General features: G+C 55.0%; 4 protein-coding genes across 8 annotated transcripts; 2 read left to right on the top strand and 2 right to left on the bottom strand.

Moving 5' to 3' along the window:
* The first annotated feature begins 5,479 nt into the window (after positions 1 to 5,479).
* Positions 5,480 to 8,377, top strand: COPS6 (COP9 signalosome subunit 6). The gene is made up of 10 exons (XM_069571150.1): positions 5,480 to 5,615; positions 5,830 to 5,955; positions 6,364 to 6,495; positions 6,823 to 6,911; positions 7,010 to 7,072; positions 7,371 to 7,418; positions 7,495 to 7,609; positions 7,696 to 7,788; positions 7,884 to 7,984; positions 8,124 to 8,377. Exons 1-10 carry the CDS (start codon positions 5,549 to 5,551, stop codon positions 8,262 to 8,264), a joined length of 975 nt encoding a protein of 324 aa, XP_069427251.1. The 5' UTR covers positions 5,480 to 5,548; the 3' UTR covers positions 8,265 to 8,377.
* Positions 8,378 to 8,673: 296 nt separating this feature from the next.
* On the bottom strand, positions 8,674 to 16,603 carry MCM7 (minichromosome maintenance complex component 7). 3 transcript variants are annotated; one of them, XM_069571142.1, is made up of 15 exons: positions 15,991 to 16,603; positions 14,727 to 14,806; positions 14,034 to 14,198; positions 13,739 to 13,863; positions 13,484 to 13,664; positions 13,056 to 13,193; positions 12,604 to 12,753; positions 12,290 to 12,404; positions 12,071 to 12,202; positions 11,795 to 11,878; positions 11,129 to 11,522; positions 10,798 to 10,881; positions 10,052 to 10,220; positions 9,192 to 9,301; positions 8,674 to 9,050 (listed from the first exon to the last, which is right to left on the bottom strand). In XM_069571142.1, exons 1-15 carry the CDS (start codon positions 16,019 to 16,021, stop codon positions 8,849 to 8,851), a joined length of 2,160 nt encoding a protein of 719 aa, XP_069427243.1. In that variant the 5' UTR covers positions 16,022 to 16,603; the 3' UTR covers positions 8,674 to 8,848. The 3 variants fall into 3 exon arrangements, with proteins under 3 accessions (XP_069427243.1, XP_069427245.1, XP_069427244.1); XM_069571144.1 differs by lacking the exon at positions 15,991 to 16,603 and adding an exon at positions 15,444 to 15,544; XM_069571143.1 differs by lacking the exon at positions 15,991 to 16,603 and adding an exon at positions 15,090 to 15,505.
* AP4M1 (adaptor related protein complex 4 subunit mu 1) lies at positions 15,640 to 20,224 on the top strand. The gene is made up of 15 exons (XM_069571149.1): positions 15,640 to 16,496; positions 16,599 to 16,687; positions 17,073 to 17,179; positions 17,267 to 17,363; positions 17,464 to 17,574; positions 17,662 to 17,742; positions 17,965 to 18,027; positions 18,108 to 18,174; positions 18,277 to 18,330; positions 18,455 to 18,561; positions 18,663 to 18,757; positions 19,081 to 19,125; positions 19,348 to 19,398; positions 19,521 to 19,632; positions 19,791 to 20,224. The coding sequence occupies exons 1-15, from the start codon at positions 16,439 to 16,441 to the stop codon at positions 20,010 to 20,012; spliced, it is 1,359 nt and encodes a 452-aa protein (XP_069427250.1). The 5' UTR covers positions 15,640 to 16,438; the 3' UTR covers positions 20,013 to 20,224.
* TAF6 (TATA-box binding protein associated factor 6) lies at positions 20,200 to 27,658 on the bottom strand. Of its 3 annotated transcripts, none has more exons than XM_069571148.1 (15): positions 27,542 to 27,658; positions 24,754 to 24,969; positions 24,570 to 24,656; positions 24,296 to 24,449; positions 24,046 to 24,102; positions 23,849 to 23,968; positions 23,484 to 23,629; positions 23,321 to 23,398; positions 23,110 to 23,211; positions 22,847 to 23,029; positions 22,283 to 22,357; positions 22,030 to 22,155; positions 21,258 to 21,431; positions 20,840 to 21,037; positions 20,200 to 20,725 (listed from the first exon to the last, which is right to left on the bottom strand). In XM_069571148.1, the coding sequence occupies exons 2-15, from the start codon at positions 24,907 to 24,909 to the stop codon at positions 20,345 to 20,347; spliced, it is 2,037 nt and encodes a 678-aa protein (XP_069427249.1). In that variant the 5' UTR covers positions 24,910 to 24,969; positions 27,542 to 27,658; the 3' UTR covers positions 20,200 to 20,344. The 3 variants fall into 3 exon arrangements, with proteins under 3 accessions (XP_069427249.1, XP_069427246.1, XP_069427248.1); XM_069571145.1 differs by having other exon boundaries at positions 27,563 to 27,598; XM_069571147.1 differs by having other exon boundaries at positions 27,100 to 27,588.
* Positions 27,659 to 27,668: the final 10 nt, after the last annotated feature.

Genomic DNA, 27,668 nt, shown 5'->3' with positions numbered 1-27,668 from the left:
TATTCACCTTTCTACCCAATGCCCTAAGATTTTTGCAGGGTGATCGCATTCTCTGCACCCCTGAAATCAGAGAGGCCCCTTACTCCTTGTCTTTTGGTCGATACCTCAGTGCTGATCCCTCTGGGTCACCCCTTTATACCACATAGCCCGCAGCAGCAGCGGCTCTGGGGCATCCCAGCTGTGAGCGCCTCCTGCTCAGTGATTGGAAGTTCCTGGCCTTAGGGAGGTGTCAGTGCTAAGATCCAGCGCTTCATCACACAAGTGACTCAGCCTCTTCAGACTCACTCGCAGGTGGCTCAGTGGTGAAAGAATCCTCCTGCAATGCAGGAGACACAGGAGATGAGGGTTCAATTCCTGGGTTGGGTAGACCCCCTGGAGGAGGGGATGGCAACCCACTCCAGTGTTCTTGCCTTGGGAAATCCCATGGACAGAGGAGCCTGGTGAGTTAACCATCCTATGGGGTCGCAAAGAGTCAGACACGACTGAGCACTCTTGCTCACTCAGACTAACTCGTGTGAAGTAGGGGAAGGAGAGTGATGAAGGGCCCCAGACCGTGCGCAGACTCCGAAGGCGGGATCCAGCTCAGAGCCGGGACCGTGAGGGAAGCAGCCACTCCCCGCAACAGCGCCACCTGCTGAAACCCCCATGCTGGGGTAATGCAACTCGAACCTGAGTTAACTAGACAGGAAGAGCCTAAACGGCCTCACCAGTCAAATAGAAATGATATATTTAAAAGTGTAGTCAGCCTGGCTCAAGAACGGTTTTACATGAAAAAGTGGCAGCAACCGCCTCGGGGGAAACCACCTGAAGCAAAGTCAAGGATCGATGGGGCCCTTAGGGTCAGAGTGCACCCTAAATGCCTGGCTTCGGTTCACCTCCTGCTGGTCCACACACGCTTAGCTTAGTAAGCAGCCTGGCCACTGACTGTGGCCATCGCCCCTTGGTCAGCCTTCTCTTGGGTAATGATCAGGATGGAAGGGATGGAGAGCTCTCTAGACTTATTTTGAAAAATTAAAGTTTCTGCCCTGAGCATTTGTTGGCCTGACACTTCTTTTCTTTCCCTTAATCACTACCCCAGGCTAGCCTGGCCAGTAGACTCTCTGAGTGCAGCCCAGTCAAAAGGAAGCCTAGGGAATTCCAGCTTCATTCTGGCCCAGCCGTCAAGATCTCTTGTTGGGTTGATGTGGTTCCTGGTCACTTGATTGAGGATGCTGCTCTCTCCAGCTCCCCTCCAGTGGCTCATACATGCTGTGGCAGGCTGAACAGTGGCCCCCAAGATTTCTGGGTCCTAATGCTTAGCACCTGTGAATATGGCAAAAGGGGTTTTGCAGATATGATCAAGAATCTTCAGATGGGGAGATTATCCCAGTGGGCCCTGAAGGTCATCCCAAGTGTCCTTATAAGAGGGAGGCAGAGAGAGTACTGTAGAGGGCAAAGCGGTAACGAGACAAAGAGAGACGTTTGAAGACACCGCTAAAATACTGGATTTGAAGCTGAGGAAGAGGCCGTGAAACAAGAAATGCAAGGAATGCAGTTCTAGAACCTGGAAAAGACATCAAAAGGGATTCTCCCCTAGAAGGAATGTGGCCCTACAGACACTTTAGTATCAGATCAGTGGAAACTATTTCAGACCTCTGACCGCCAGAATCAGTGTGTGATGTTTTAAGTCATGAAGTCTGTGGTCATTTATTATAGCAAGAATAGGGAACAAAGACATGTGCCAAGGTGGAGGGCGTTATGGGTCTTTGTAAGTTTTTAAAAATGCCTCGTTGCTCACACCTGACTCTTCTGAACAGAAGGTCTGGAAATAAGGGATAATTGGAGAAAAGGAGTAGTCACAGTTACTGAAGTGTGACATCCATCACCATCTGTAGTTACTTTTTCTTGTGATGAGAACTTTTAAGATGTACTCTCTTAGTAGCTTTCATATATGCAATACAATATTAACTGTGGTCCCCAGGTCCCCAAGCTGTCCCTCAGAATCTCTTCTTTGCAGGCTGTCCGAGCAGACCCTCTGCTGTCTTTCCAGCCAGCCCAGTCACCTCCACTCTGTGGAAGGAAAAGTTAACAAAACAACTAAATAATACATTATGTTTAGTTTTGTTGGGAGAAAAAAGAACCATGGGATGTTTGCTTTACCCTGAGGTTTTGAGGTGTTTTATTTTTTTTCTCTAATACAATGCACTTAAAAAAAATTTTTTTAACAAAGATTTATTTATGTAATTTTTTGGTCATGGTGGTTATTTGTTGCTGCACTTGGGCTTTCTCTAGTGATTGCAGCCATGAAATTAAAAGACACTCCTTGGAAGGAAAGTTATGACCAACCTAGATAGCATATTAAAAAGCAGAGACATTACTTTGCCAACAAAGGTCTGTCTAGTCAAGGCTATGGTTTTTCCAGTAGTCATATATGGATGTGAGAGTTGGACTGTGAAGAAAGCTGAGCACCAAAGAACTGATGCTTTTGAACTGTGGTGTTGGAGAAGACTCTTGAGAGTCCCTTGCACTGCAAGGAGATCCAACCAGTCCATTCTAAAGGAGATCAGCCCTGGGTGTTCTTTGGAAGGAATGATGTTAAAGCTGAAGCTCCAGTACTTTGGCCACCTCATGCGAAGAGCTGACTCATTGGAAAAGACTCTGATGTTGGGAGGGATTGGGGGCAGGCTGAGAAGGGGACGATCGAGGATGAGATGGCTGGATGGCATCACTGACTCGAGGGACGTGAGTCTGAGTGAATTCTGGGAGTTGGTGATGGACAGGGAGGCCTGGTGTGCTGCGATTCATGGGGTCGCAAAGAGTCGGGCACGACTGAGCGACTGAACTGAACTGAACCGAGTTGCTGCCAGTAGGGGCTACTCTCCACTGCAGTGCGCAGCTTCTCACTGCAGTGGGCTCTCTTACACAGGCTCTAGGTGCGCGAGTGTCAGTGGTTGCAGCACACTGACTCAGTAGCCATGGCTTAGTTGCTCCGCAGCATGTGAGATCTTCCTGGATCAGGGACCGAACCAATGTCCCTTGCATTGCAAGGCAGATTCTTAACCACTGGACCATCAGGGAGGCTCTTTAAAAAAAAAAAAAAAAAAGGCAAGCTTGTGATAAGCTGCTCTCTTGGGGAGGCTGCTTGCCTCTTTTTGTTTATTTCGCTGCTGTGGGTCTTAGTTGTGGCATGCGGGATCTAGTTCCCTGACCAGGGATCAAACCCAGGCCCCCTGCATTGGGAGTGCAGAGACACAACCAATGCATCACAAGGGGAGTCCCTACTCCTCACCCTACTTCGTTAGCATACACTTTCCCAAAGCATGTATAAGCAACTGATTCAATTTCAAAGTCATCTTTAAGTTTCACAATAACCACTGTTTTTAGTTTTATAGTTATCTGAAAAATGTTTCTAAAGCATTTGAAACAACAAAAAGACAGGAATTCTGTAAAGATTGAAATAGCAATGCAAACTAGCAACTTTAACATCAGTATGATCTTTTTTTTTTTTCGGCCTTCAGTCCATCTGAGAAGCCTTATACTCCTGAGTAGCTTCCTACTATTTAAAAGAGATACATATTTCTGACCTCATTTTTCCTAAATGAGGCATGTATAGAGAAGTGAAGTTCTTCCATAACCCTCTCACTTGACTGGGAGATTTGTCACTCACTGGGGATCAGAATGAGAGAGACTCTGTCTTATCTTCCCTTTGGCCAGAAGACCTCTCTCCCTGCAGGATTTCTCAGGTCCCTTCCTCTGAGGGCTGCTGGCCTTTTAACTTCTCTTCATCCAGGCTCCATTTAGGAGCGATTGCTTAATTCACAGAAGACACCCTTATCACAAAAAATCTCCTGGGATCTGCTGGTTCTGGGCACCAGTAGGCTCCGCAAGGTCAAGACACAGGTCTCTACCTGTTCTCTGGGCTTTCCTTGTGGCTCAGATGGTAAAGACTCTGCCTGCAATGAGGGAGACCCAGGTTTGATCCCTGGGTTGGGAATATCCCTTGGAGAAAGAAATGGCAATCCACTCCAGTATTCTTGCCTAAAGAATTACATGAACAGAGGAGCCTGGCAGGCTACAGTCCATGGTATCTCAAAGAGTTGGACACGATTGATTGGCTCTTAGGAAAAATTAGGTCAGAAATATATACCTCTTTTAAATAGTAGGCAGTTGCTCTGGAGTATAAGGCTTCTTAGCTGGACTGAAGGCTGAGGGGGGAAAGAAAGGTTATTCTGCTGTTAAATTTGCTAGTTTGCATTGCTATTTCAATCTTTACAGAATTCCTGTCTTTTTGTTGTTTCAAATGCTTTCAAAACATTGTTCAGATAACTATAAAACTAAAAACAGTGGTTAGGAGCGCTTTAAGAGGGACTGACTTTAACAGAAGTCACCCTTATCATCAAAAAACATTTCCGGGGATCTGCTGGTTCTGGGCACCAGTACGCTTCATATGGTCAAGATCGAGGTCTCTACCTGTTCTCTGGGCTTCACTTGTGCTTCAGATGGTAAAGAATCTGCCTGCAATGCAGAAGACCCAGGTTCAATCCCTGGGTCGGGAAGATGACTTGGAGAAGGAAATGACAACCCACTCCAGTATTCTTGCCTGGGAAATCCCATGGACAGAGAAGCCTGGTTGGCTATAATCCATGGGGTCACAAAGAGTAGGACACGACTGAAGCAAATTCACACCTGCCCTGTGTGAGGTAACACTTTGGGTACGGTGCAGACACACAGTGAAAGAGCCAGCTAGGTTGTAGGGGCAATGAGATGGGAGATGGGGTAAAGGCAGTGTACCCAACTTGCTTGGGTGCAGGGGTGGGGAGAGGGCTGGAGTTGGCCAGGTTTGCCAAAGTTAAGTTTGGTAAGATTGATGGAGATGGAAGGTAGAGGGAAGTTGGGAGGGGTTAGAAAACCCTGGGGGTGTTAACAGAAAGAGGAAAGATAAGCCGTGTAGACAGAGTCACTCAAGACCAGGCTCCACTGCAAAGCATTCACTCAAACGTCACTTAGGTGCCCCTGTGTCAGGCACGGATTTGGTCATCGGTGTTACAGTGATGAAGGTGACAGAGGGCCCTCAGGTGGGCGTGAGTGAGGCGTGTGAAAGGAGCAGACGTGAGGGCCAGCGTGGCTGAAGCAGGGGAACCAAGGAGCAGCAAAGTAGAGCCCATGGCCAGCTGGTCAGGCAGGGCCCGAATCTTGCAGGGCTCTGCAGGCCGTGATTAGGGATTTCGGTTTTATTCCGAGCGCGGCAAAATGACGTTTCATTCATTCTGCAACAGTCTTAGGAACTAGGCGGCCTTATCCCAGTTTTACTGACGAGGACGATCAGGGTGGGGTTAGGTAATTTGTTCACGGTCAGTTGCAGGCGAAAAGGGGCTACAAACACCTGCCGGATCTCCCTGCCCCGGGCCTTCCCCGCAAGGCCCGAGTCTTCCCCGCAAGGCCAAGTAGGAACGGCCCGGAGTGGCCCAGGGTCCGGGCAGGCGTGCGCCTCGGCGACAACGCGCATGCGCCGCTGCCTACGGAAGCCGGGAGGGAGGGGGCGGGGCCGACGCTGGCGGGCGCGGGGGAAATGGCGGCGACGGCGGCAGCGGCGAACGGGACTGGAGGGAGCAGCGGGATGGAGGTGGATGCTGCAGGTAACGGGCCGTGCGGGGGCGGCTTCTGGAGACTTCCTGGCGGGCCTGTCGAGGCCTTCCTAGAGTCCCGGGAGCAGTCGGGATGGCGAGCCGGCAGCGAGCTCCCTGGGTTAACTTGCGGGAGGGATGGATGGCCCGACTTTGCCGTCTCCCGTTCCCGGCTCCCGGGAGGAACGTGGGGCCTGGACTCTCACCCCCTCTTTCCCCTCCTTAGTCGTCCCCAGCGTGATGGCCTCCGGAGTGACTGGCAGCGTCTCAGTCGCTCTTCATCCCCTCGTCATTCTCAACATCTCAGACCATTGGATTCGCATGCGCTCGCAGGAGGGGCGGCCTATGCAGGGTGAGTGTTCGGCGTCATTCTCCAGCCTCCTCCCCTCAAATAGTGGTCCTTTCTCCTTCCTTTGCTGAAGCCAGTTCCTCCTCCGCAAATCATCATTTCTCTAGTACTTGGTTCACGTGACCTCAGACCCTCAGGCTATTATTAGAGAAGTTTGAGGATTCCTTTAGTGTTAGTCGCTCAGTCTTTGTGACTCCATGGACTGTAGCCCACCAGGCTCCTCTGTCCTTGGAATTCTCCAGGCAAGAATGCTGGAGTGGGTTGCCATTCCCTTCTCCAGGGGAATCTTCCTTACCCAGGGATTGAACCCAGGTCTCCTGCATTGCAGGCGGATTCTGTACCATCTGAGCCACCAGGGAAGTCCTGGAGGAGTCCTCACCCTCACCTCTTCTGTGTCCTTTTCTCCTCCAGTTATTGGGGCTCTGATCGGGAAGCAGGAGGGCCGAAATATTGAGGTGATGAACTCCTTTGAACTGCTGTCCCACACCGTGGAAGAGAAGATTATCATTGACAAGGAATATTATTACACCAAGGAGGAGCAGTGTGAGAGGGGAATAGACGTGGGGGAGAAGAGTGGGAGTGGGGGAGAAAAGAATGGGGAAGATGGAGAGGGTTGGGGAAAAAATAAACAGAGAAATAGGACCAGAGTAGAGGAATAATGAAGAGAGAGTAGCTGAAGAGACCTTAGAAAAAGAACACATATGGGTTATTCCTCGCAAAGAAAGCAAGGAGTGAGAAAAGACAGAATAGATTAGTTGTTCTACGTGGAGCCAGGATGGGAAGGGGAGAAGCTGGTAAAAACACACCAGGAGTTTCAAATTAAAGGATGATTTAAAGATATACTGTGTGTCCTGGCCCCTTTCTCTCCAGTTAAACAGGTATTCAAGGAGCTGGAGTTTCTGGGTTGGTACACCACAGGTGGGCCACCTGACCCCTCCGACATCCACGTCCATAAGCAGGTATACACGTTCACACAGGTACATATTGGGGTGGAGACGAGAGAATGAGGGGAAGGAAGATGGACCCTGACACACATGTGCATCCTCCCTTCTTCCAGGTGTGCGAGATAATTGAGAGCCCTCTGTTTCTTAAGTTGAACCCTATGACCAAGCACACAGATGTGAGTACAGTGACCCCGTGCCCACTTTGTCCTGCCTGCCTGTCGCTCTGCCCCTGCTTTTATTGTATGACATCTCTGTTGAATCTTTTTGCAGTTTACCATCTGTGAGACTTGTCATTTAACCTTTAAACTGCATTTTCCCTGCATGTGAAAATGGGAATGAGTTCCACTTCAGTAGGTGCTTGGGAAGATTAGCTGAGGAAATGTAATGTGAAAAGGGCCCAGTCCGGTTTTGGTGCTTAGTGTAGGTTCAGGTGTCTGATGTTTAGTTAAGAGCTGTGCTCTCTCTTCTTCACAGCTTCCGGTCAGCGTTTTTGAGTCAGTCATAGATATAATCAATGGAGAGGTAGGTAATGCCCTACCCTTCAACCCACGCAGCCTGCCCCTGGGGTCTGCTGCTTTTGACTCTGTGTGCCCCATAGGCCACCATGCTGTTTGCTGAGCTGACCTACACTCTGGCCACAGAGGAAGCAGAACGCATTGGGGTGGACCACGTGGCCCGAATGACAGCAACAGGCAGTGGAGAGAACTCCACTGGTAAGGGTGGCTGCAGGGGCTTCCTTAGAAGTGGGGGGAAGGTGTGGCCACACACCTTCTCAACTTCAGCCTGACCACCCCCCCAGTGGCTGAACACCTCATCGCACAGCACAGCGCCATCAAGATGCTGCACAGCCGCGTCAAGCTCATCTTGGAGTACGTCAAGGCCTCTGAGGCAGGTAGGACAGTTATCTCCCTGGTCCCTGAAGCACGTTTGCTCTCCCTCCTGGGGAAGTGACAGCATCCGCATTGATGCAGCTTCTTGTGCCTTCAGGCGAGGTCCCCTTTAACCATGAGATCCTGCGGGAGGCCTACGCTCTGTGTCACTGCCTCCCGGTACTCAGCACAGACAAGTTCAAGACAGACTTCTACGATGTGAGTGCAAGGCTCAGGATGGGGAGGTGGGGCTCCCGCTGTCTTCTGCATGCAGGATATGACCGGCTCCTGTTCCCTGGTCACATGGTGGGGGACCCAGAGCTCCTGGGAAACTTGTTTTTTTTCTGTCCCCTCACAGCAATGCAATGATGTGGGGCTCATGGCCTACCTTGGCACTATCACCAAGACGTGCAACACCATGAACCAGTTCGTGAACAAGTTCAACGTCCTCTATGACCGACAAGGCATCGGCAGGCGGATGCGGGGGCTCTTTTTCTGACGAAAGGGTACTTGAAGGGCTGACGTACAGGGGTCAGACAGCTGTCAAGGGGAGGGGTGCTACACTCCCTTGAGAGAAACCTGTCACTAATAAAAGGGGAGCAGCCCCCAGCACCCCTTCTAGTGGCTCTGTTCTCTCCTGTGGGCACCGTGGATGGCTGAGGGGGAGGGGTTTGTTACTGCAGCATCCAGCGCTCACAAAGATGAAATACCTGCCCGAAGCTCAGGAGGCAGTAGTACTGGTGTCCATATTTTTGAGACTAACTGGAGGCGGGTGGGAGAGGAGACCAGTGGGGTCGGGTATGGGTGTCTAGGCAGGCAGAGCAGGAAGTCCCCTCAGATTTACTGAATGGCTGGAATAAGCTAAGCATAAAGGGAAAAGACAAGAATCCAGAAAACTCAAAATCCTGTTTTAACGGAAGCAGCAAATGGACACACACTTTATTAGGAAAAAAAAATAAGTAAAACAAGTGCAGCTTGGGCAAAAAAGGGGACCTTCCTTTCCCCTCAAGAGCACTGTCAAACCATCAAAGGAAGCAGGGTAGGACAATATGCAGAGCAGAGTCAGTGTGCAAGTGACTGGACTCACACAAAAGTGATCCGTGTCCGGGCAGTGTTGACCTGCCAGACGTTGAGCTCCTCATACTCGTCCAGGGCCTCCTGGAACTGAGCAGGTGTGAAGCCACGAGAGATGCAGCGCTGCTCCGCCTCGGAAAACCGGACGCTTTGGCCCTCAGAGACCAACTCACGGATGGTGGCAAATATCACATCTGCTGGTCTCTGGGTCCTGGACAGACGAGCATGGTGTGTGGTCAGGGTTAGAACTTTGAGGTCAGCACCACAGACCCAGGGGTGCAGAAGCCGCAGGATGAGTTTCCTGCTCAAGATGGTCAAGGTGCCTCCTGCCACCCTCTGCTAAGCCACTCACCTAGCTGTCTGCCCCTTGTCACCCAGCAGCGAGTCCTTGGACATCTCCATCAGCCGTATGGCTTCATTCACATCTTCCTTCTCCACGGTGTCCACCATTCGCAGACGTGCCTAAGGGGAAGGTAGGGAGAGATGGGCACAGAAGGAGGGGGTGGAACAAAGTCAGGGAGGCCCCCCCCACCCTGCTCCAGCCTTAAGGCTGGGCACCTGAGTGTTCCTACTCACAAAGGAGTAGTGGCCCCCTCCCCACCCACCAGGCATCCGCAGTGTGGGGCCGGCACTGTCAGACCGAGACAAGTGCAATGCCCGGGGCAGCGTCCAGCAATTGCCCAAGTCTCCGCCTCTCAACACTGGCCAGTCCCGGTGTGCAGCTGTCCTGTGAGGGAGACCAGGCCCTTCTGAATTCCACTGAGCTCCCCACCACCAGAGATGGAGCCTGGGGCACTCGGCCGAGAAGGCGACTGGCAGGCGGTAGTGTCCCTGGGGCTCGGGAAGTGCTGGCTCAGCAGTAGGTCGGGTGATCACACTACCTGCACGAACAGCACTTTGGAGCCCCCAGGACGATGGTCCAAGGCGTGAGGACAGAAATGAAGGTTCCCAACACCGGAGCGAGGTTAACCCACCCGCCCCTCAGCAAGATCTGAGAAACAGGGAGAAGCCTCTCTCCTGGGACGCTGGGTATGCCCTGCTGGAGCAGCAAGTACCCACAGTGCGGTAGCACACAGGACCACTATCTGCACTGTCAGCACTTTAGCCCCGGCAGGGCCGGAGCAGGAGGGAGGCGGCAGCGCGCGGACAGGCGGGCAGGCCGCCCAGCAGAGCCCAAACGGACCAGCCTCCAGCACACAGAATGGCACTCACCAGGGCGGTGGACAGTCGCAGGATAGCCAGCAGAGTCCGGGCCGAAGTGTAGGTGGCGTCCTTACTGGCCCAAGCCTCTCGCCTCATCTCCACATACGCCGCTGTGATGTAGTCGGCCAGAGACTCTGGCACCGCAGGCTGCTTCTCCCGGCACATAGCTATGTACCGCCTGTGGGAAAGCAGAAGAGGTGGAGAGCGTGTGTGCTCTGCACTAAGAGTTGGAAAACTGGGAGTAAAGAAACTGGAGGGGAGGGCGCTTTAAAGTAGGAAACAGCAATTGGTGGATGATTAGGCTTAAATATGCTGCATTTAGAAAGTCCATCAACATTTCAAGTTATCCCCAACTCTTTTTTTAAACGAAAATGGCCTTTGCGTGATTGAGACAAATCCACCTGCCTTAAGAGATGATTTTGTTAATTCACGAGAACAGCTAAAAGGGAAAAACTACATTAGGAGCCCCTGGGAGTCCCTGGACGGACTCCTCAGAGCAGTGCTGTCAGGCACCCAGGCAGCAAAAGCCAGCTTTGCCAAAACCTGCACCTGGGTTAGTAACCCTGAGACTGCAGGTAGAGGTGTGTGAAGGCAGGTTCTCTGCCGTGGTCTTCTACGGCCAGCCCGGGGGAACCAAGACTCCCTGTTCTCAGACCCAGGACACCAGGAGGAGGGGAAGGGGGGAAAGCTTTTCAAAAGAGAGAGACAGAGGCCAAGACGCCAGGGAGTGGACCAGCCCTGTCCGGCTCTCCTACCTCATCAGTTTCATGTCCAAAGGCTCAAACTGGGCAGGGGGCTGCCGGCTGTGCTGATGCACGTAGGTGATGTGCTGGGCCAACCTGGGAGGAGGGGAGGCAACAGGAGCGCTGTGTCTTGGTGCCCCCTCAGCGCTCCACCCCACAGCCTGGTCAGCCAAGGATTGTCAGCGCTTCAACCCTGACCCCCTCTGAGAACTGTGGAGCAACCCCTGCTGTTTAAGGGGAAGGTTCCTGCTGTTTCCCTAAGACAATAACAGGTTTTCCAGTTTCTCCTCCCTGCACAGAGATGGCTACAGGGGGTGTCTCCCAAGCGCAGAACTGCAGTCACCTCAGGTCATTGTCTCGGTCGGGCCGGTCCTGGATCAGCCAGAGAAGGTCAAATCGGGAAAGCAATGCCGCAGGAAGCTGTATATTTTGTTCCAGGCTGCGGCGAGGGTTGTAGCGTCCGTAGGCAGGGTTGGCGGCAGCCAGGATGGAGCAGCGGGCGTTGAGCGTCGTGAGAATGCCCGCCTTGGCAATGGAGATGGTCTGCTGCTCCATGACCTCGTGGATGGCTGTGCGGTCGGCCTCCGCCATCTTGTCGAACTCGTCAATGCAGCACACTCCCTGGTCGGCCAGCACCAGGGCCCCGCCCTCCAAGGTCAGCTCGCCACTCACCGAGTCTCTCAGCACAGCCGCCGTGAGGCCCACCCCGGAGGAGCCTCGGCCTGTCGTGTACTGGCCTGCACAGAAGGGTCAGGAAGGCAGACACGCACAGGCCTGTTTAGGAAAATGGAGGAGAGTAAGGGAGCAACGGCAGGGCAGAGGGAACGGGGCCGTGAGGCGAGGCCTGGGCTGAACTGCTCTACCGACCCAGCCGGGCCGTCCCGAGGCAGTGGCAGTGGCAGGTCTGGCGGTGATGACACCAACACCCATCTCCATCCCCTGGCCCTCCCACGACGGAAGCCTGGTGGTCCTCCTCCTAAGTTTGCCTCTCCTAGGGTCTGATACTCACTGCGGGGGGCGAGGCGGTCAATGTAAGACAGGAGCTGTGACTTTGCCACACCAGGGTCCCCCATCAGGCAGATATTGATGTTGCCTGGAGGAAGGGAAGGAAGCCCCTGAGTGACTGTTCCCTCGATGCAGGTTGTCTGCACACAGAGAAAAGGATATTGAGGTCTGCCTGCCCTGTTTCTAATCCCACCTTGCGCCCATGAAATCAAGATGCCGGCTTTTATTCTGTGACCGATGCGACCCTGGTCTGGCACCCTTCCCTGATGTCTCCACTCACCCCTGATTTTCATGCCTCGAGGAGACTGGTCCACGCCTCCCACCAGTAGGAGCAGCAGTGCCTTCTTCACGTCTTCGTGCCCATATATCTCTGGGGCGATGGAGGCCGCCAGCTTCTCATAGAAATCCTCCTCTACGGGAAAGCCAAGACTCAAGAGTTTTTCCAGGGGAAAGAAGCGCTTGGGATAAACTCACATTTATCTTCCTGCAGACCCCTCACCTGCGATTTGCCTCAGCTCCTCCCTGCTCAGCTCTCCGGCCCCAGACTCATCCTCCTCACTCTTACTCATCTTCACAATCCGATGAGCTTCCAGATAAGTTTCCGAGAGTAAACCCTTGGGCAGGAAAACGCCAGGGCATGAATGAAGTTCTCTGCTTGCCCACCACACGATGCCCTCTGGAGTTCCTGACAAACCCTTTTGTTCCATTCTGCCTGGTGTTTTGCTATTGAAACTTTCTTCTGTGGGGCTGGTAAAAGGGAGGGGTAAGGAGGAAGGAGACCACCACTTCCTCCTCTTAAACTCCCTTCCTCACCTGGAACATCTGTCGGAACCCAGTGCGCAGGATTGGCAGGAAGATGCCGGTAACGCTGACGTGGTCCCCGGGGTGGGCGATCCTTGTGTTCTCCCCTTCTACCAGCACCGTGATACTGCGAGGGATATTTCCCACGGGCACTTGGTCGCTCTGGGGAAGAAGGGCGCTTGAGGCCGGAGGACTAACCTCCCCTCCTGCGCACACCCATCTGCCACTCCCTGGCCTATTTGGCCCCACACAAACCAACAGAGGGAAGCTGAGCTCTCCTTTACCACATCCCAGCTCAGTCAGAAAGTTCCAGAGAAGCCTGCCTCCTACTCTCTGCAACTTCTCTGCCTCAGCTCCTCTCTCTGTTCTACTTTCTTCCCTCTACTTCACGAGTTTCTACTGGAGTTGAGTGAACTCCCAACCTCAAACTTCCCTGGGCCCTGGAACTCATACTCTAAACTCACGTGTTCCTGCATCTTCATCTCCTGGAATTTGATGAATTTGGAGCCACGAGTCTGGAGGTACAGTCGGCCTCCTGAGCGGTTGGTCTGGCACTCCTGGCTCGGGCACATGATCAGAGGCATGAAGGTAGGAGATTGGATCTAGAGTGGAAAGGGAAGCACCAGAGAAAGTCACGAGGAAGGAGCCCTCAGTCACAGGAGCCACGCCCCTCCTCCGGCAGAGACGATGAAACCTTTGGGACTGTCTTAAGCCATGCAAGGTACACATCAACAGACACAAAGAAAACAGACTGGGTGGAAAGACCACTCCACCGTAGAGAGAAACCGAACAGTGACCACACAGGAAACAGAAAAGGCACCAGATAAACACCAGGAGGCAAAACTCATTCTCACAGAATTTAGTGTGTTCCCGTTCTCTGCTCCACACATACCGGCTGGTAGGTTTCCGCCCCGCACTGGTCGCAAGTGTAAGTGGCCACCACCATTCTTGGTTTGACCTCAGAGACACGAGTGACAATTCCACGCACTGTTACTAGCTTCCCCACAGAGTCCGCCCGTACTTCCCGGATCACACGAGGCTTGTTACTGCTGGGGCCTTGAAAATACAGCTCACTAATGGAGAAAGTGGTCATTAGCAAGGGTCTGGGGACCTGAACCCCATGCCCGTCCCTACCGTGGTCACTCACAATCTGCGCATGAGCTCAGGAGGGTACTGGTTTTGAGGGCTTCGGGCTGCCCCCGGGTCGCGGCTCCGCTGCTCCATCATTAGCCGGTGCTCAATGTAAACATCCAGGACGTCTTTATTTACTACCTAAAGGAAAAGAAAGGAAAACAGGAAAAGTGAGCGGCAGAATGGTGAAAGGAAAGAACGTAAGAGTGCCAGGCAGAAACCACTGACTCCTTTGGGTCAGCTCGGACAGCATCAGTACCCAGGAAGTTTCTCAACACAAACCCAAGTTGTGTGCCCTGCATTTTTCTCACCTCCCTCTCCTTGTATTGAGGCAGCAGCTCTTGAACAGCATCAGCAAAGAGCCTGGCATAGCGCTTGGTGTTCTCACAAATTGAGTCCACCAGCTCAGGGTCATCCTCAGCAATGTCATCTAGGTCTACGTACATGGCCACTTGCTCCCGATGAGCCAGTTGAACCTGGGGTGGGGAAGAGAAAGCAGCGGAGCCAAGTTTATCTTACCAGTGTTCACAAGCAAAAATTGGTCATTACGAGCTCAGCACACAGGATCCAGGCTCCACAAGGGAGAAAGGTGTGTATCACTACGTTTGCGATAATTAAGGTGTTTTCAGGGATTGAGGGAGCTGAAACTGAGTCCTGTCGAGTCTCACTTTGCTTTCTCCCAGGTGGCACAGTGGCCAAGAATTCGCCCACCAGCGCAGGAGACACAAGAGATATGGCTTTAATCCCTGGGTCGGGAAGATTCCCTGGGGAAGGATATGGCAACCTGCTCCAGTATTCTTGCCTGGAAAATTCCATGGACAGAAAAGCCTGGTAGGCTAGTCATAGGGTCGCCAAGAATTACACTGAGCACAGACGCAGCACAGTGATACACAAGTATCAGGTATGGTGCTAAACTCACCACTTCCAGAAAGACATACCTGCTAAAACAAGCCAGGCCTTATAGCTCGTCACCACCCCTTCCCTCTACCTAACCTTAGACTCACCAACTGGTTCCCATACTTGAACTGCTTCTTGCCAGATTCGTCATCCTGGTAAAACTCTTGTAGGAACTTCTTCACTTTTTCTGTAAAGAAAAATAAAGTCAGGACGGACTTTTTTTCATATACCTTACTGCAAACCCTTGATAGAGATCTAAAAAACTTACTTTTGTTTAAAGTGAAATCTTTAAACAAATTAAATGAACATTCAAATAGACCTACGTAATTCTCCCCAACAGAGCAAAACTCCTTTTCCCAAGTCTGTGTTGACTTAAGGAAGAATAAGTGGCCCCTAGCAGTTTAGAGTATTACCCAATACGCTCCCCCCAGGGGAATTCCACTCTCTGCCTTAATTAGAAATCTCAGTACCCTTTTCTAAGGGCCTTCCACACACGGCAACACACTCAAGTCTCACGGTTCTCAGCTTTCCTTTTACGTGCTTTATTCCCCCTTTCTTTCGGTCCCTTAAATTGTTGCTCTCCCGGGGATCTCCGCCACCAGGCCCGTCCTCCGCCCCACCCCCTCTCCCGCCACTGCTTCCGCTCTTAGTAAACAAAGAAGCACATGGGCCCAGATGCCGCCGCCTCACAGCCCGGGATTCCTCCGCCCGAGGAGGGAGCCCGTCCGGCGATTGGCCGGCTCGTCGAGGGCCACCCTGCCCCACCCGACCACTTCATCCCTCGGCCTCCGCAGAAACCCCTCCAATTCCAGGCACGCCCCCACCCTCGGTCGCTCTCTCCGAGGCCACCGCGCGGAAGGACACTGTTTACACACGACACTCCCTCCAGCAGCGTCGCGCAACTTCCGCCCGCCTCCACTTCCGCTAGGAGGTGGACCTAATGCGACCCAATCCCCGCGCGCAGCGGCCCGGGACCGCCCGCCCCACCCTACCCCGGGCTTCGGCGCGTCGTGGGCGCTGGGAGTGCCTAAGCGCGCGGAGAAAAGCGGGACCGGGGGGTGCTGGTTAGATAGGCCCCTGAGGGCCTGCTCTTTCCTAGACGCGACCCTTCCCTCTGGAGCTTCCAGCTCGGGTGTCCGCATCCCCTCCCCATGACTCTCTCTTTTCCTCGACACGATCACCAGCTCTCTCCCGGCCTCGGCGGCCCGTGCGCACCTCAGGCACCATGCGCCTCTACTCCGCCACCTCCCTACCCTGCCTCCGGCCTCGCGCGCCGAGAGCCCGGCCCCCCGGGACTCCAGCCCACACCAACAGGTGTCGCCCAGGAAGTTTCCCGCGCAGAACGCCCCTCCTACACTCGCAGACTCTCACCTTTCTCGAGCACGTAGTCCTTAAGTGCCATTGCTGCCGAGGACCGAAAGGCAGCAATTGGCGGGCTCTGAGCTCTCACTCCCCGGCCAGCAAAAAAACGCCCGCGCGGCGGACTGCGGCCGACCAACCGAAATTGGCGCGAAACGTCGCCCCCCACGTGACCAGCGCCGCCGCTTGCGGGCCAATCGGAGAGGATGCCCTTCGTCCCTCCCGCTGGCCGCGGGCCCCAGCCTGGGCCAATCAACGGGCGAACCTGGGCTGAGTGACGGGGAAGAGGCGCGGGTGTTTGGAGGGAAGGCCTGGGCGAGGCGGGGCGCGCGCCGGGTTTCCCGCGGTCGGAGGAGAATCGCTCTTAAAGGGCCAGGCTACTCGCGTCCTTTTGTTCCGGGGCCGCAGGGCGGGGCAGGCCCAACGTTTGCTGTCTCCTAGTCTATTCTCCAGAACGGCCATGATTTCCCAGTTCTTCATTCTGTCCTCCAAGGGGGACCCGCTCATCTACAAGGACTGTATCCTTGGCCAGCGGGGCGGGGGGAGAAGGGCTGCGTGGGACTAGGGCCCCAGTGCCAGCGAGTGTCGCCAGCTCCTTAGCTTTCCTTCTACTCGGTCAGTCCGCGGAGACAGCGGCGGCCGGGATGTGGCCGAGCTCTTCTACCGGAAGCTGACGGGACTGCCTGGAGACGAGTCTCCGGTTGTCATGGTAACCACTGGCGGGAGTGGGGGTGGGGTGGTGGGTATGCGGTTGGTGGTCTGGGGTTGGGAGGCGCCTCCTCCAGGAACGTTCTCTAAGAGCTCATACGCGGGGTGGAAGGGGGTACATTCTTCTAAATAATATTAATGGCGGTTTACTGATCGCTAACTGCACCAGGCGCAGCTCTTCACACGTTTCAATCCTCAGCCACTTTGGAGTAGGTACTATTACTAACTTCATTTACACATTAGGAAGCTGGGCCTTGGGGAGGTTTCGTATGTGGCCTAAAGTCACGCTGCTAGTAAGTAGGGAAATCAGGATACCAGCCTCAGTCTCATGGCCAGGAATCACTGCAGCTTTCTTCCTAACGTTTTTCTCCGTGCCTATGCCTCAGCACCACGATGATCGTCACTTTATTCACATCAGACACAGCGGTCTCTATTTGGTGGCCACTACTTCAGAAAACATTTCTCCCTTCAGCCTCCTGGAGCTGCTCTCCCGGTGAGGAGGGCAGGGCTGGGCACCCGGGTGCAGGGGTCAGGGAGTCAGAGAGGAGGAGTTATGCACCCTCTGTCTGGGTTTTCGCAGGCTGGCCACTCTTCTGGGTGATTACTGTGGCTCCCTAGGGGAGGCGACCATCTCTCGCAACGTGGCTCTGGTCTACGAACTCCTGGATGAAGTGCTGGTGAGGTTCCTCCCTGTCCCCGCTTCCCTGAAGATACAGTATTCGTTTTCACCCCTTCCCCCACCGACTACCCAAAAAGTGTCTTTCCGCTGTCCCCTAGGACTATGGCTACGTACAGACCACATCCACGGAGGTGCTGAGGAACTTCATCCAGACAGAGGCTGTGGTCAGCAAACCCTTCAGCCTCTTTGATCTCAGCAGCGTTGGCTTGGTCAGTCCGGGGACAGAGGAGGCCAGGATTGAGGAGGGTTAGTGGGAAGCATCAGCCATGAGGACTGATTGATTTGGGTGCTTTCAGTTTGGGGCCGAGACACAACAGAGCAAAGTGGCCCCCAGCAGTGCAGCCAGCCGGCCAGTCCTGTCCAGCCGCTCTGACCAGGTGAGGGAGGGGCCGTTGGGTTCACACCCTCTGGTTTTTGAGTCCCCAGAGTGCAAGATCCTGGCATATCTTTCCCCCTTCTCTAGATATGGAGGATCCCTTTCCTTAGCCCTGTGCCCCCATCCTGGGGCCCCAGCCTCCACTGTTCTCTCCTTTCTGCCTGTCCACATTAGAAGACAGACCGACCAACCTCCAACCACCAGACCCCCTTTCTTTCCTTAGAGCCAAAAGAATGAAGTGTTTTTGGACGTTGTCGAGAGATTATCTGTACTGATAGCCTCTAACGTAAGTTTGGGCCCCCAGCCCTGCGGCTGAGGATGGTGGCACCTGGGAATCGCTGGGCATTGACGTCCCGCTGCTCTCAGGGCTCGCTGCTTAAGGTGGATGTGCAGGGAGAGATCCGGCTCAAGAGCTTTCTGCCCAGCGGCTCAGGTGAGCAGCACACGAGCTGGACCAGGTTGAGGTGTGGGATTGGCTCCTTGGTGGCGGGCATGGTGGTACGGTGGCTTCTTCTGATACTCTTTTGTCTGACAGAGATGCGCATCGGCTTGACCGAGGAGTTTTGTGTGGGGAAGTCCGAACTGAGAGGTGAGGAGAAAGCGGGTCTTTTTCTTCTGAGGTCACTGTCCTAGGTTTCACCTGGGGAAATTAGACGGATCCCCACCCCCTCCCAAAACACAGGTCAGCAGAGGGGGTCTTTCTCTCTTTCCAGGCTATGGGCCGGGAATTCGGGTGGATGAGGTCTCCTTTCACAGTTCGGTATACCTGGATGAGTTTGAATCTCATCGGATCCTCCGTCTACAGCCCCCTCAGGGTGAGGTCAGGACCGGGCTGGCCTAGCACATTCCATCTACTGAGGGGGAGGGAGGCCGTTCAGGTGTAAGGAGACCAAGCTCACCTCTGTTCCTCTCTGGTCTCAGCTGACTGTGATGAGGTACCAACTCTCAGATGACCTCCCTTCCCCGCTCCCCTTCCGGCTCTTTCCCTCTGTGCAGTGGGACCGAGGCTCAGGCAGGTGAGACCATTTCCCCGTTCTAGAACTTCTCTGGAGCCCAAGCCACTGTATGTATGTCCGTGTGTGTGTACGTGTATATTTGTATGCATGTATATAACTCCCAGGTTGATTTTGGAGGAGTGTGGTGGTGGTGGTGACATTGGCTCCCAGTTAGAATGTGCACCCTCCCCGACAAGCGGACCCAGCTCCGTGCATGTAATGGCTCGTGGAGCTGGGTGGATCTCAGCTCTTCTCTTTCCTTCTTGGGGCAAAAGCCACAGCCACACATGGGGGCCCTGCCAGTGGGATAGGGCCTGCGTAACAGTTTCTGCCCCCTCACACAGGCTCCAGGTTTATCTGAAGTTACGTTGTGACCTGCCCCCAAAGAGGTGAGTGGGGGTAGTCCAGCCCAGTCCAGCTATGGAGGGTAGGAGGCAAGGCCCAGATAGCTGCTCCTTCCACCCCTAGGTGCGGCCGGCAGCTTCAGAATCCAGGGGAGAGCCTGGAGTTTGGGAAGGGGTTGGGGGGCGCTTGTGCGCAAGTCCAGCGGTGACGTTAATGAAGATGGGATGCGGCTTTCCTGGGACTGACTGCTCCCTTCTCCCTTGCAGCCAGGCTCTGAACGTCAGGCTGCATCTTCCCCTGCCTCGAGGGGTGGTCAGGTAAGCGCATGTGCACTGCAGGGCCCATGGGCAGTCGAACTAGCTTCTCGGGAAAACAGATAGCACTGGGGTGGGAGCTGTGGGCAGGGGTTGAGCCCAAGCCTTTCCTCTCCTGATTCCAGCCTGTCTCAGGAGCTGAGCAGCCCAGAGCAGAAGGCAGAACTGGGGGAGGGAGCCCTTCACTGGGACCTGCCTCGAGTGCAAGGAGGCTCTCAGCTTTCAGGCCTTTTCCAGGTACCAGCTGCTGATTCTCGAAGGCCCTGCTCCCACCTCCACCTCCAGCCCTGACCCATGCCTTCTCACGAAGGTGGTCAGCTTCCTGGCCCCTTGGCTCTCTTGCCCTCCCTCCTCTCGGGGCCTTCAGCACCCCTCCCTGCCTCTCCCCATCACAGATGGACGTCCCGGGCCTCCCTGGGCCTCCTGGCCAAGGCCCCTCCGCCTCGGCTCCTCTGGGGCTGGGCCCCGCCAGCCTGTCCTTTGAACTGCCCCGGCACACGTGCTCCGGCCTCCAGGTCCGCTTCCTCAGGCTGGCATTCAGACCCTGCGGCAACGCCAACCCCCACAAATGGGTGCGACACCTAAGCCACAGCGACGCCTACGTCATTCGGATCTGAGGCTCCCAAACAAGGACCCGGGAGGCAGAGGTGGTGGTCAGGGCATCGGAGAAGGATGATGTTTTCTCTCCTAGTGTCCTGGCCTGGGGCTGGGGCTGGAAGAGTCCTGAGTCCTCGAGACCAGGGAGCTTGACAAGTTAGACTCTCCTGTGGGACCTGACCCAGGGGCGACTGAAGTGGATCACAATTTAAAAATCAAACTTTTATTCTGAGCAACTGGCTGTACAATATCTAAAGAGAAAGTCACATGGAGGGAAGCTGGCTACTACCTCCTTCCACCCAGCATGTGTGTGTCTGTGTGTGGGAGAGAGAATCCAGGGAGAAGGTCAGCATCAGGGTGCGGGAGGAGGGGAGCCGGTCCCTGGGGGCTGCGAGCCATTAGCCTTTGGAGTCCCTGGGGCAGGAGGGGGGCTCTCCCCAGCTTCCGGTTTCCCCCCACAGAGGGCACTGCCCCCAAGTGGGGAGGGGGCTGAGGATGGGGTAGGGACGGGAGAAGGATGGGAGGCGGGGCCTCCTTTGCCCTCCCCCGTGGGCGGCAGAGACACCACGATGTACTTCTGGACACTGCCAGGACCAGCGGGGGCAGTGCTGGGGGGCGCGGTGGTGGCGGTGGAGACCAGCTTGACGATGGGCTGCACACTGGGGACGGTGGTGGTGACGGGAGAGGTCGTGGTGGAACCGGAGCCCGGGGCTGAGGTGCTGAGGGACAGGACCTGGGCCAGAAGGAAGGCAGTGCCGCTGGCCTGCACCCACCCCACACCCCAGGCCAGGGGTCGCCTCCCGTGCTCCAACCCGGGCCCCAGCATCCCTGGTCCCACACGGGGTACCTGCTGGGTGGATGAGGCGCTGGAGGACGAGGACATGACGATGAACTTGGTTGGCGGCGGGGACGGCTGTGGGGGGGCAGCAGCTCGCGCAGACACCAGCGTCTGGACAGGCAATGCAATGGAGCCAGGGACCTTCAGCAAGCCGGGGGTCCGAGGGCCAGGCTGGGGGGCCTGTGAGAGGGTCAGCGTGGGCCGGGGCTGTAGAAAGAAGCAGGAAGAAAACATCACTATCTGTGTTCACCAGCTCCCCCAAGATGGCTGACTTGGGGGGCCCCATGTTTCACAGAAGTCAGGGTGCACACCCCAGCGTGTAGTGTCTGAGAGCCTCACTGGGATGGGAACCACCCCCCGAGCTTTCCTTCCTTTCACCCTCCCCTCCTTCTCCACTTGCTCCCCCTTCCTCCAAGCCTGCACTGACCTGAGTGATGGTCAGGGTGGTCCTGTTGACCTGCTGAGCCTGCAGTGCAGCCTGAGCCCGGGCCTTGACCACGTGAGAGCAGAGGAGGGGCCCAAGGGACCCGAATTCTGCCCGATAGGCGTCCTGATTGTCGGGCGGCGGGCGCAGCTTTGCCAGGACAGGGGCACAGTGTTTCTGTAGAGAGAAGGCAAAGATGAGATCCGGACCAGGAAGGGGTGACAAAGGTGGTCATCAATTATTTCAGCGCGTGCCTGCCGAAGGCCAGGCTGCACTTGCTGGCTTATCAGTGTGTAAGGAATGCGGAGGTTTTTCCTCGTAGAGAACACAGGCAGCAGTTGGCTGAGTGGACAGCTCGCTGAGTGATTACATGGTCACACCTAAGGGCCAGCCAGTCCACAAGGTGTGTGCCTTGCAGAAGCATCGGGGCAGGTCAGGCTTGAAAGTCACAGGCTGAGTTCAGACTCCTTACTTCTCACTCAGTGTCTTACACAGCACCAGCTGTTAACAGTACTGGACTCAGCTGTGCTCTGCATATGAGATGAAGAGGGGATAAGTGAATGGAAAACGCTCTGTGCTTGCTAAACATTGTCGTGTGTGTGTGTGTGTGTGTGTGTGTGAGATGAAGAGGGGATAAGTGAATGGAAAACGCTCTGTGCTTGCTAAACACTGTCGTGTGTGTGTGTGTGTGTGTGTGTGTGTGTGTGTGGGTGGGTGGGTGGCGGGGGCAGAGGGGGCATCAGTGGGAAGAAGGGGGAGGGTGCGGCTCTGTCACCAGGAGGAGGCTCTGCACATGGTCAGCCCCGATGCGGTCAATGTTGCTCAGCACCGGGCCATCTAGAACCCCGCGGATCCGCTCCCCCTCCTGCTGCAGCCGCGGCAGAATCAGTGTCTTAATCACCTGTTAGAAAAGGAAGGGAAAAGCTGGGGTCTGGGGGTCACCACAGGGTCTCCCAGGTCGGGAGGCTGTTGCCCACTCTGACCTCCCAATCCCTCCCCTCCCCAGGGCTCCCCTGTCAGGGCCTAACATCGTGTCCCAGCTCCGCCAGGCCTGCGATGGAGCCGTAGCGCGTTGTCCATGGGGTCTTCTCATCCACCCAACTCTGTAAGGGGATGGAAAATAAACCCAAATGAAGGGGTGTGAAAAGCTAACTGGTAAGGACTCAAGTCTCATATACTCACTTCCTTATAAGTCATTTAAGACACAACAGCTCCTTCCCGACCACTCCCTCCTCCCCAAAGTAGCTGCTATTCTGACCTCTACTGTCAAAGATTAGTTTAATTCTTTGGCAGCACTGTGGAGCATGTGGGATCTTAGTTCCCTGACCAGGGATTGAACCCTCGCCCTCTGCATTGGAAGCACAGAGTCTTAACCACTGGGCCACCAGGGAAGTCCCGCAGAGATTAGGTTTTGTTTCTGAACTTTAAAGTGGAATCCTACAATTGGAAAAAAAAGACATTGCGGATCTGGCCCAAGTCCAGCCCATACCTCTCTGCCGCTGGTTTTCAGCATCACTTCCTGAAGCCACACTGGCGTGGGCGTGGCACTCACTGTTCGGGTGACAAGCCAGCCAGTGACGGAAAGGGCTCACCTTGGTGAAGGTCTTAGTGATGCGGGACTGGATGTTGTTCGTGGTCGTGCTGAAGTGCTTGCAGATCTGGGCCACCAGGCGGGCGGCGAAGTCCCGCAGCGCCCAGTGGTTGTCCACATCTGGCCGCAGGCACAGCTGCCGGCTCACGATGCAGGTCATCACAGCTGGGATCAACTCGTGCACCTGGGGAGAAGCCCCGCATCAGCCCGCTGTGACAGCCGGTCCCCGAGCCCGGACGCGAGGCGGGCCGGCGGTCCACTCACGTATTTCTCGAGGTACAGGGTAGGGTTGTCCATCAGCGCCTTGACCATGCGCATCAGGTAGATAAGCAGGGCCAGGTTGTTCTGCACCACATTCACACGCACCTAGGGTGGGGAGGGAGCAGGGATGGGGCAGCAGGGGGGCCCTCCGTGAGCCTCCTCTCCTGCCCGCCGGCCCCCCGGAACCCCATTCCAGCCTCCCGTGGCCTCTCACCCCCTCCGAGATGAAGGTGCTGAAGCGTGGCAGCATTTGGTAGAGACCTGGGTCCGTGGCGATGCTCTGCAGAGCCTCCTGTGGGGGGAGGGGGGCGAGTGAAGCGGGGCACCGCCCGGGGGGCCAAGGAGGGGCGAAGGCAGGACGCGGGGCGGGGCCTCACCGCTCTCTTGGCCTCACAGGAGCCCACACAGGCCTCGGTGATCTCTTTGTAGTACAGCTGCTGCTCCACTGACAACTCGTGGATGCTTCGGGGCTTCAGTCGCAGAGGTGCCCCCTCCAGCAGGGGTGGCGCCTTTTTCTCTTTCCCTGTGTGAGTCAGGAAGCCAGGTTTAGGCAGGAAAGCTCCTGAGGAGGCCTGGATACCAGGCAAACCTCTAGCCTCACCTCCCACACCCAGGGAAACCGGCTTCTTGGCTGTTTCTAGGGCTCACTGGCCAGAGCTCACAGCCTCTGCCGTGCCCTCACCCACCTCACACACATGACCATCTGGCTTTGGGGCAAGAGGCCTGGCCCAGCAGTACTGACCTTTGCTGTCAGCTGGAGCGGCCCCCTGACCTTTGCCTTTCAAGGGGCCATCTTCCTCCTGGCCTGGCTTGGCTGACTTCAGGGGTTCTGTGGCCTCGGCCTTCTGCTGCTCCTTGGGAGCTGGCGGGAAAGGAAAGCAGTCGGGAGGAGATGTAGAGGGAGGAGGGAAAGGGGTGGATGCTGGGCGTGGAGGTTACCTGGGGGTGGGTTCTCTGGAATCGCGGGCTGGCAGCCTTCGATGCTCAACCAGTGAGCTGCGAGGAAGAAAGGTGTCCAGGTGAACCACCGGGCGGGGACATCAGGAAGTCAGTCCACACGAAGGGATGTGTTTTCCTTCGTGTTCCCCACTAGGGGTCTCACACGGAGGGCTCCTTCACCAGTGCCCTTCCTCACACCCACACATGGCCCTTTCCCGCCTCCCTGGCCCCTGTTCTCCCCTCCCCCGACCTTTGAGGCAGACGTCCAGGGGCACCCGGGGCAGAGGGGTGTTGATGATGTCGCTCAGGTCAACCTCCTTCTCCTCGTAGAAGTAAAGCTCCCGGCCACCACCAGAGGCGAAACGGAAAGGAATGAATTCCTGAGCATGGAAGCCATACAGTGGCTACAACAGGAGGGAGAGAGACCCTGGATGAGAAGGGAGCCTGAGTTGGCTGGGCTGAGGTTAATGCAATGACTGGGAGGTTTCGGCACCCTGCCCCTTCATCCTGTGCGTCCCCATCACCTCAACGTTCTTTAGCTTCAGTGCGTAGTCAATGTCACTGGTGGTGAGTTTCTGCCGCTTCCCCATGTGCATGAACTTCAAGGCATCCTGGGTGGGGGGTAGGAGGACAGACGTCAGCCACAGACCCTGGAGAAGAAGGCGGCCTGGGCAGCAGTCTCTGTGCAGTGCAGGAAGACCAAGGTACCTGTGCGATCTCTTTGATGCGGTAGCTGACCTCATCCGTCAGCAGCTGGCAGGTCTCCTCCTGAATCTGAGCGATGCCCATGGACTCGGCCACCACCTTCATGGACTCCGATGGCAGCACAGTGTTGCTCAGCTTCAGCTTCTTCTCCTCAGCCATTCTGGAGCCCCTCCTCCCCTCCCCGGAAGGATGATGCCCCAGGGCAGAGAGATGGAGACCCTGGCAGGGGTTGAGAGGAAACTTGAGAGTGAGACCTAAAGAGGGGCTGTCCAGTCAGGAGAGGCCACCACAAGGGGAGAGCAGTGGAGCATGAGGGGGATGGAGTTGGGGGATGTCTTCTGTCCATCCTCACATGAGCAGCACTCACTGAACAGGAGGTAGGACTTGGACCCAACTGGACGCAATTTATTGAGCTCTGGTTCTGTGCCAGGCACAGTACAAGTCAGGTATAGCAGAACGATCTCAGTTCTTAGTTTCAATCCCAGCCCCAGCACTACCTAGCAGTGTTGTCTAGGCAAGCTACTTAAATGCTCCTGGCTTTGGGTTTCTTCTCTGTAAAATGTGCAAAGTGTCCTTTTTACCTCAGGTGGTTGACATGCCTACCTTCATGTCTCTTGCCCCTTCTTGCATCATTATTCATGCTTGACAAATATAAAATGTTGGTTAAATACAACTTGCCCTGTCTGAGCCTATGTGCCCCTACCATTGAATGTGATGAGAAAATACACAGCCATGTTGACCAATCTGCACTTTAAATTCATGGCCACAAACTTCAGATGGGCTCTTGATGCTGCGCTGATGGTCACAGAGCTCAGTGCACTCAGGTTCCATACCACCTGTCATCTCCTCCTCCCTGATTTTTGGCCATCAGAAGAGACTTCCCCAGGCTCCCATCACTATGTCCACCCGCTGAGCATCTCTGGCACCCACATGCTCTGTCTTACCTGTTACTATAGAGGTTCTCGTCTCGCCCCTCCCCAACTCCTCTCCTTCTCTTGAACCTACCCCAGTCAGGATTTTGACTCCTGCTCTTGGCTTTCCTCCTCCTTCACTAGCCCCTTTACATTGCCTTTGCTGGTTCTTCCTCTTCTCCTCATCTGCCTGATGCTGGAATGCCCTGCGTTTGGTCCTCATATAGCTATGAGGTATACATATTCTCTTGATGACCTCAACCATTCTCAGCTTTCAGTATTGCATACAGGCTAAGGATGGTAAATTTATATCCCCCACCCAGAACTTTATTCCCAACTCCAGACTTGTATATTTAACTGGCTACTTAAAATTTCTTCTGAACTCAACTCCTGACATCCCCCTCCCCACCTGCTCCAGCCTCAGCTTTCCTCATCTTCATAGCAATGCCATTAACCCAGATGCTTATTCATCATGTGAGCCCTCACCGCAGACCCATCAGGTGATCCGACTTGATCCCTCTGCTCCCACTGCGTGGCCAGCTCACCATTACCCACCTGCTGGGGAACCTTAAGAGCCTCCTGACAAGGTCTTCCTGCTTGCGTCCTTGCTCCCTACATCTATTCCCAACCTAGCAGCCAGAATGATTCTGTCAAAATATAAATCAGATTGGGTCATTTCTCTGCTCGAAACCCTCTACTGGCTCCCAGTGTGCCACAGCGTGAATACAAAATCCTTATTTCGGTCTTCGGGGTCCTTTATGATTTGCTATCTCCCCATCAAGTCTCTGACCTTTCCTTTCCTTCTTCCACTATGATCCAGCCCCATGGTCCTCCTTGCTGTTCCAAGATGCCAGGCATGTTTTTGCTTTGTGGTCTTGCTCTGTTCCCTCTGCCTGGAATGCCCTTCCCTAGATGTCCCCAGGCTGCCTATTCCCATTACTCTGTTTAATACTGCACCCCACCCCGGCTCTGCCTTTTTTTTTTTTAATTCCCATGGAATTTAACGTCTGCTGATACATACTGTATTACTTCTTATGCTTCTCACTACATCGCCCCTTCCCTTCTATGTGTGGACAGAGAGCTTTGTTATGTTCACTTATGTATGCAGAGTCCCCAGACAGATACTCAACAAATACCTGCTGAATATATGAGTTGTAAGGCTTAGAGATTAGGAACTCACTAAGGACTCGGTACCATTATTATCGAACAAGACATAGGCCCAAGCTTGGCCATAATGTTCACTTGAACCTGGCATTAGGAAGTCTAATGTCAAAAGTGTTTAGGAGCGACTGCAAGGTGGTGAGGGGCAGGTGTGGGCCTGATGGAGGGGCGAGAAGAGGGGAGGGAAAAACAATTTCGTTCTTCTCAACCCATCCCAGGTCTCCTCCCCCACTTTTATAAATCTTATCTGCAGAGGACACATTTATTCAACACATACTCTAGACCTCGAGCCGAGTAAAGAGGAGGCGGTCGTGTCCCAGTACCCTGATGAGCTCCTACTAATCCTTCGATAGCCCGCGGTACCCTCTGCCAGTGTAAAGGCTCACAAAACACGCCACGGCCTCAGGAAACCTCAGGTCACTGGAGCGGCAAGGAGGCGTCACAGAAGATTAACTTCATCTAGATCCGTGTAGCATTCCCCAGCAGGGAAGCGGGTCGAAGGTTCTCCAGGCAATGGGTACAGCGCGAAAGAAAGCGTACAGAGCCCACCTCATCCCCCAACATCCCTCCAGTGCAAACACACAGAGCCCCCACGCACACGGACACTCAACCAACCGTCCCCCTCTGGGTCCCCACACGGGCCCTTCAGAGTCTAGACCCGGGTACCACTCAGACCCGCCCCCGCCAGCCGAACGCCCAGCGCAGGAAAAGCCTCTCACCGCCGCCAAAGCGCCGCTCACCCGGCGCTCGGCGCCATATTGGCCCCGCCCCCTCCGGGAGCAGGTCCTGGCAGAGACCGAGAGCGGGTCCCTTGCCCCTTCCCCGAGCCGGAGTGAGCTCCCTAGT

This window comes from Ovis canadensis, chromosome 24 (genome assembly GCF_042477335.2).
Source record: "Ovis canadensis isolate MfBH-ARS-UI-01 breed Bighorn chromosome 24, ARS-UI_OviCan_v2, whole genome shotgun sequence".
NCBI classification, from domain to species: domain Eukaryota; kingdom Metazoa; phylum Chordata; class Mammalia; order Artiodactyla; family Bovidae; genus Ovis; species Ovis canadensis.
This window is presented reverse-complemented; position numbering and strand designations above follow the sequence as displayed.

Excerpts from the sequence above, each read along its gene's own strand:
- COPS6 (XM_069571150.1), top strand. The coding sequence starts at position 5,549 with ATGGCGGCGACGGCGGCAGCGGCGAACGGGACTGGAGGGAGCAGCGGG. Across the intron at positions 7,610-7,695 it reads CAGTGGAGAGAACTCCACTG|TGGCTGAACACCTCATCGCA; the intron begins GTAAGGGTGGCT and ends CCACCCCCCCAG. Across the intron at positions 7,789-7,883 it reads CGTCAAGGCCTCTGAGGCAG|GCGAGGTCCCCTTTAACCAT; the intron begins GTAGGACAGTTA and ends TTGTGCCTTCAG.
- MCM7 (XM_069571142.1), bottom strand. The coding sequence starts at position 16,021 with ATGGCACTTAAGGACTACGTGCTCGAGAAAG. Across the intron at positions 13,194-13,483 it reads GGGCGGAAACCTACCAGCCG|ATCCAATCTCCTACCTTCAT; the intron begins GTATGTGTGGAG and ends TTTCCACTCTAG. Across the intron at positions 12,754-13,055 it reads AGATGAAGATGCAGGAACAC|AGCGACCAAGTGCCCGTGGG; the intron begins GTGAGTTTAGAG and ends CTTCTTCCCCAG.
- AP4M1 (XM_069571149.1), top strand. The coding sequence starts at position 16,439 with ATGATTTCCCAGTTCTTCATTCTGTCCTCCAAGGGGGACCCGCTCATC. Across the intron at positions 18,331-18,454 it reads GGGGAAGTCCGAACTGAGAG|GCTATGGGCCGGGAATTCGG; the intron begins GTGAGGAGAAAG and ends CTCTCTTTCCAG. Across the intron at positions 19,126-19,347 it reads TGTGACCTGCCCCCAAAGAG|CCAGGCTCTGAACGTCAGGC; the intron begins GTGAGTGGGGGT and ends TCTCCCTTGCAG.
- TAF6 (XM_069571148.1), bottom strand. The coding sequence starts at position 24,909 with ATGGCTGAGGAGAAGAAGCTGAAGCTGAGCAACACTGTGCTGCCATCG. Across the intron at positions 22,156-22,282 it reads TGGCGGAGCTGGGACACGAT|GTGATTAAGACACTGATTCT; the intron begins GTTAGGCCCTGA and ends CTTTTCTAACAG. Across the intron at positions 20,726-20,839 it reads GCGCCTCATCCACCCAGCAG|GTCCTGTCCCTCAGCACCTC; the intron begins GTACCCCGTGTG and ends CTTCTGGCCCAG.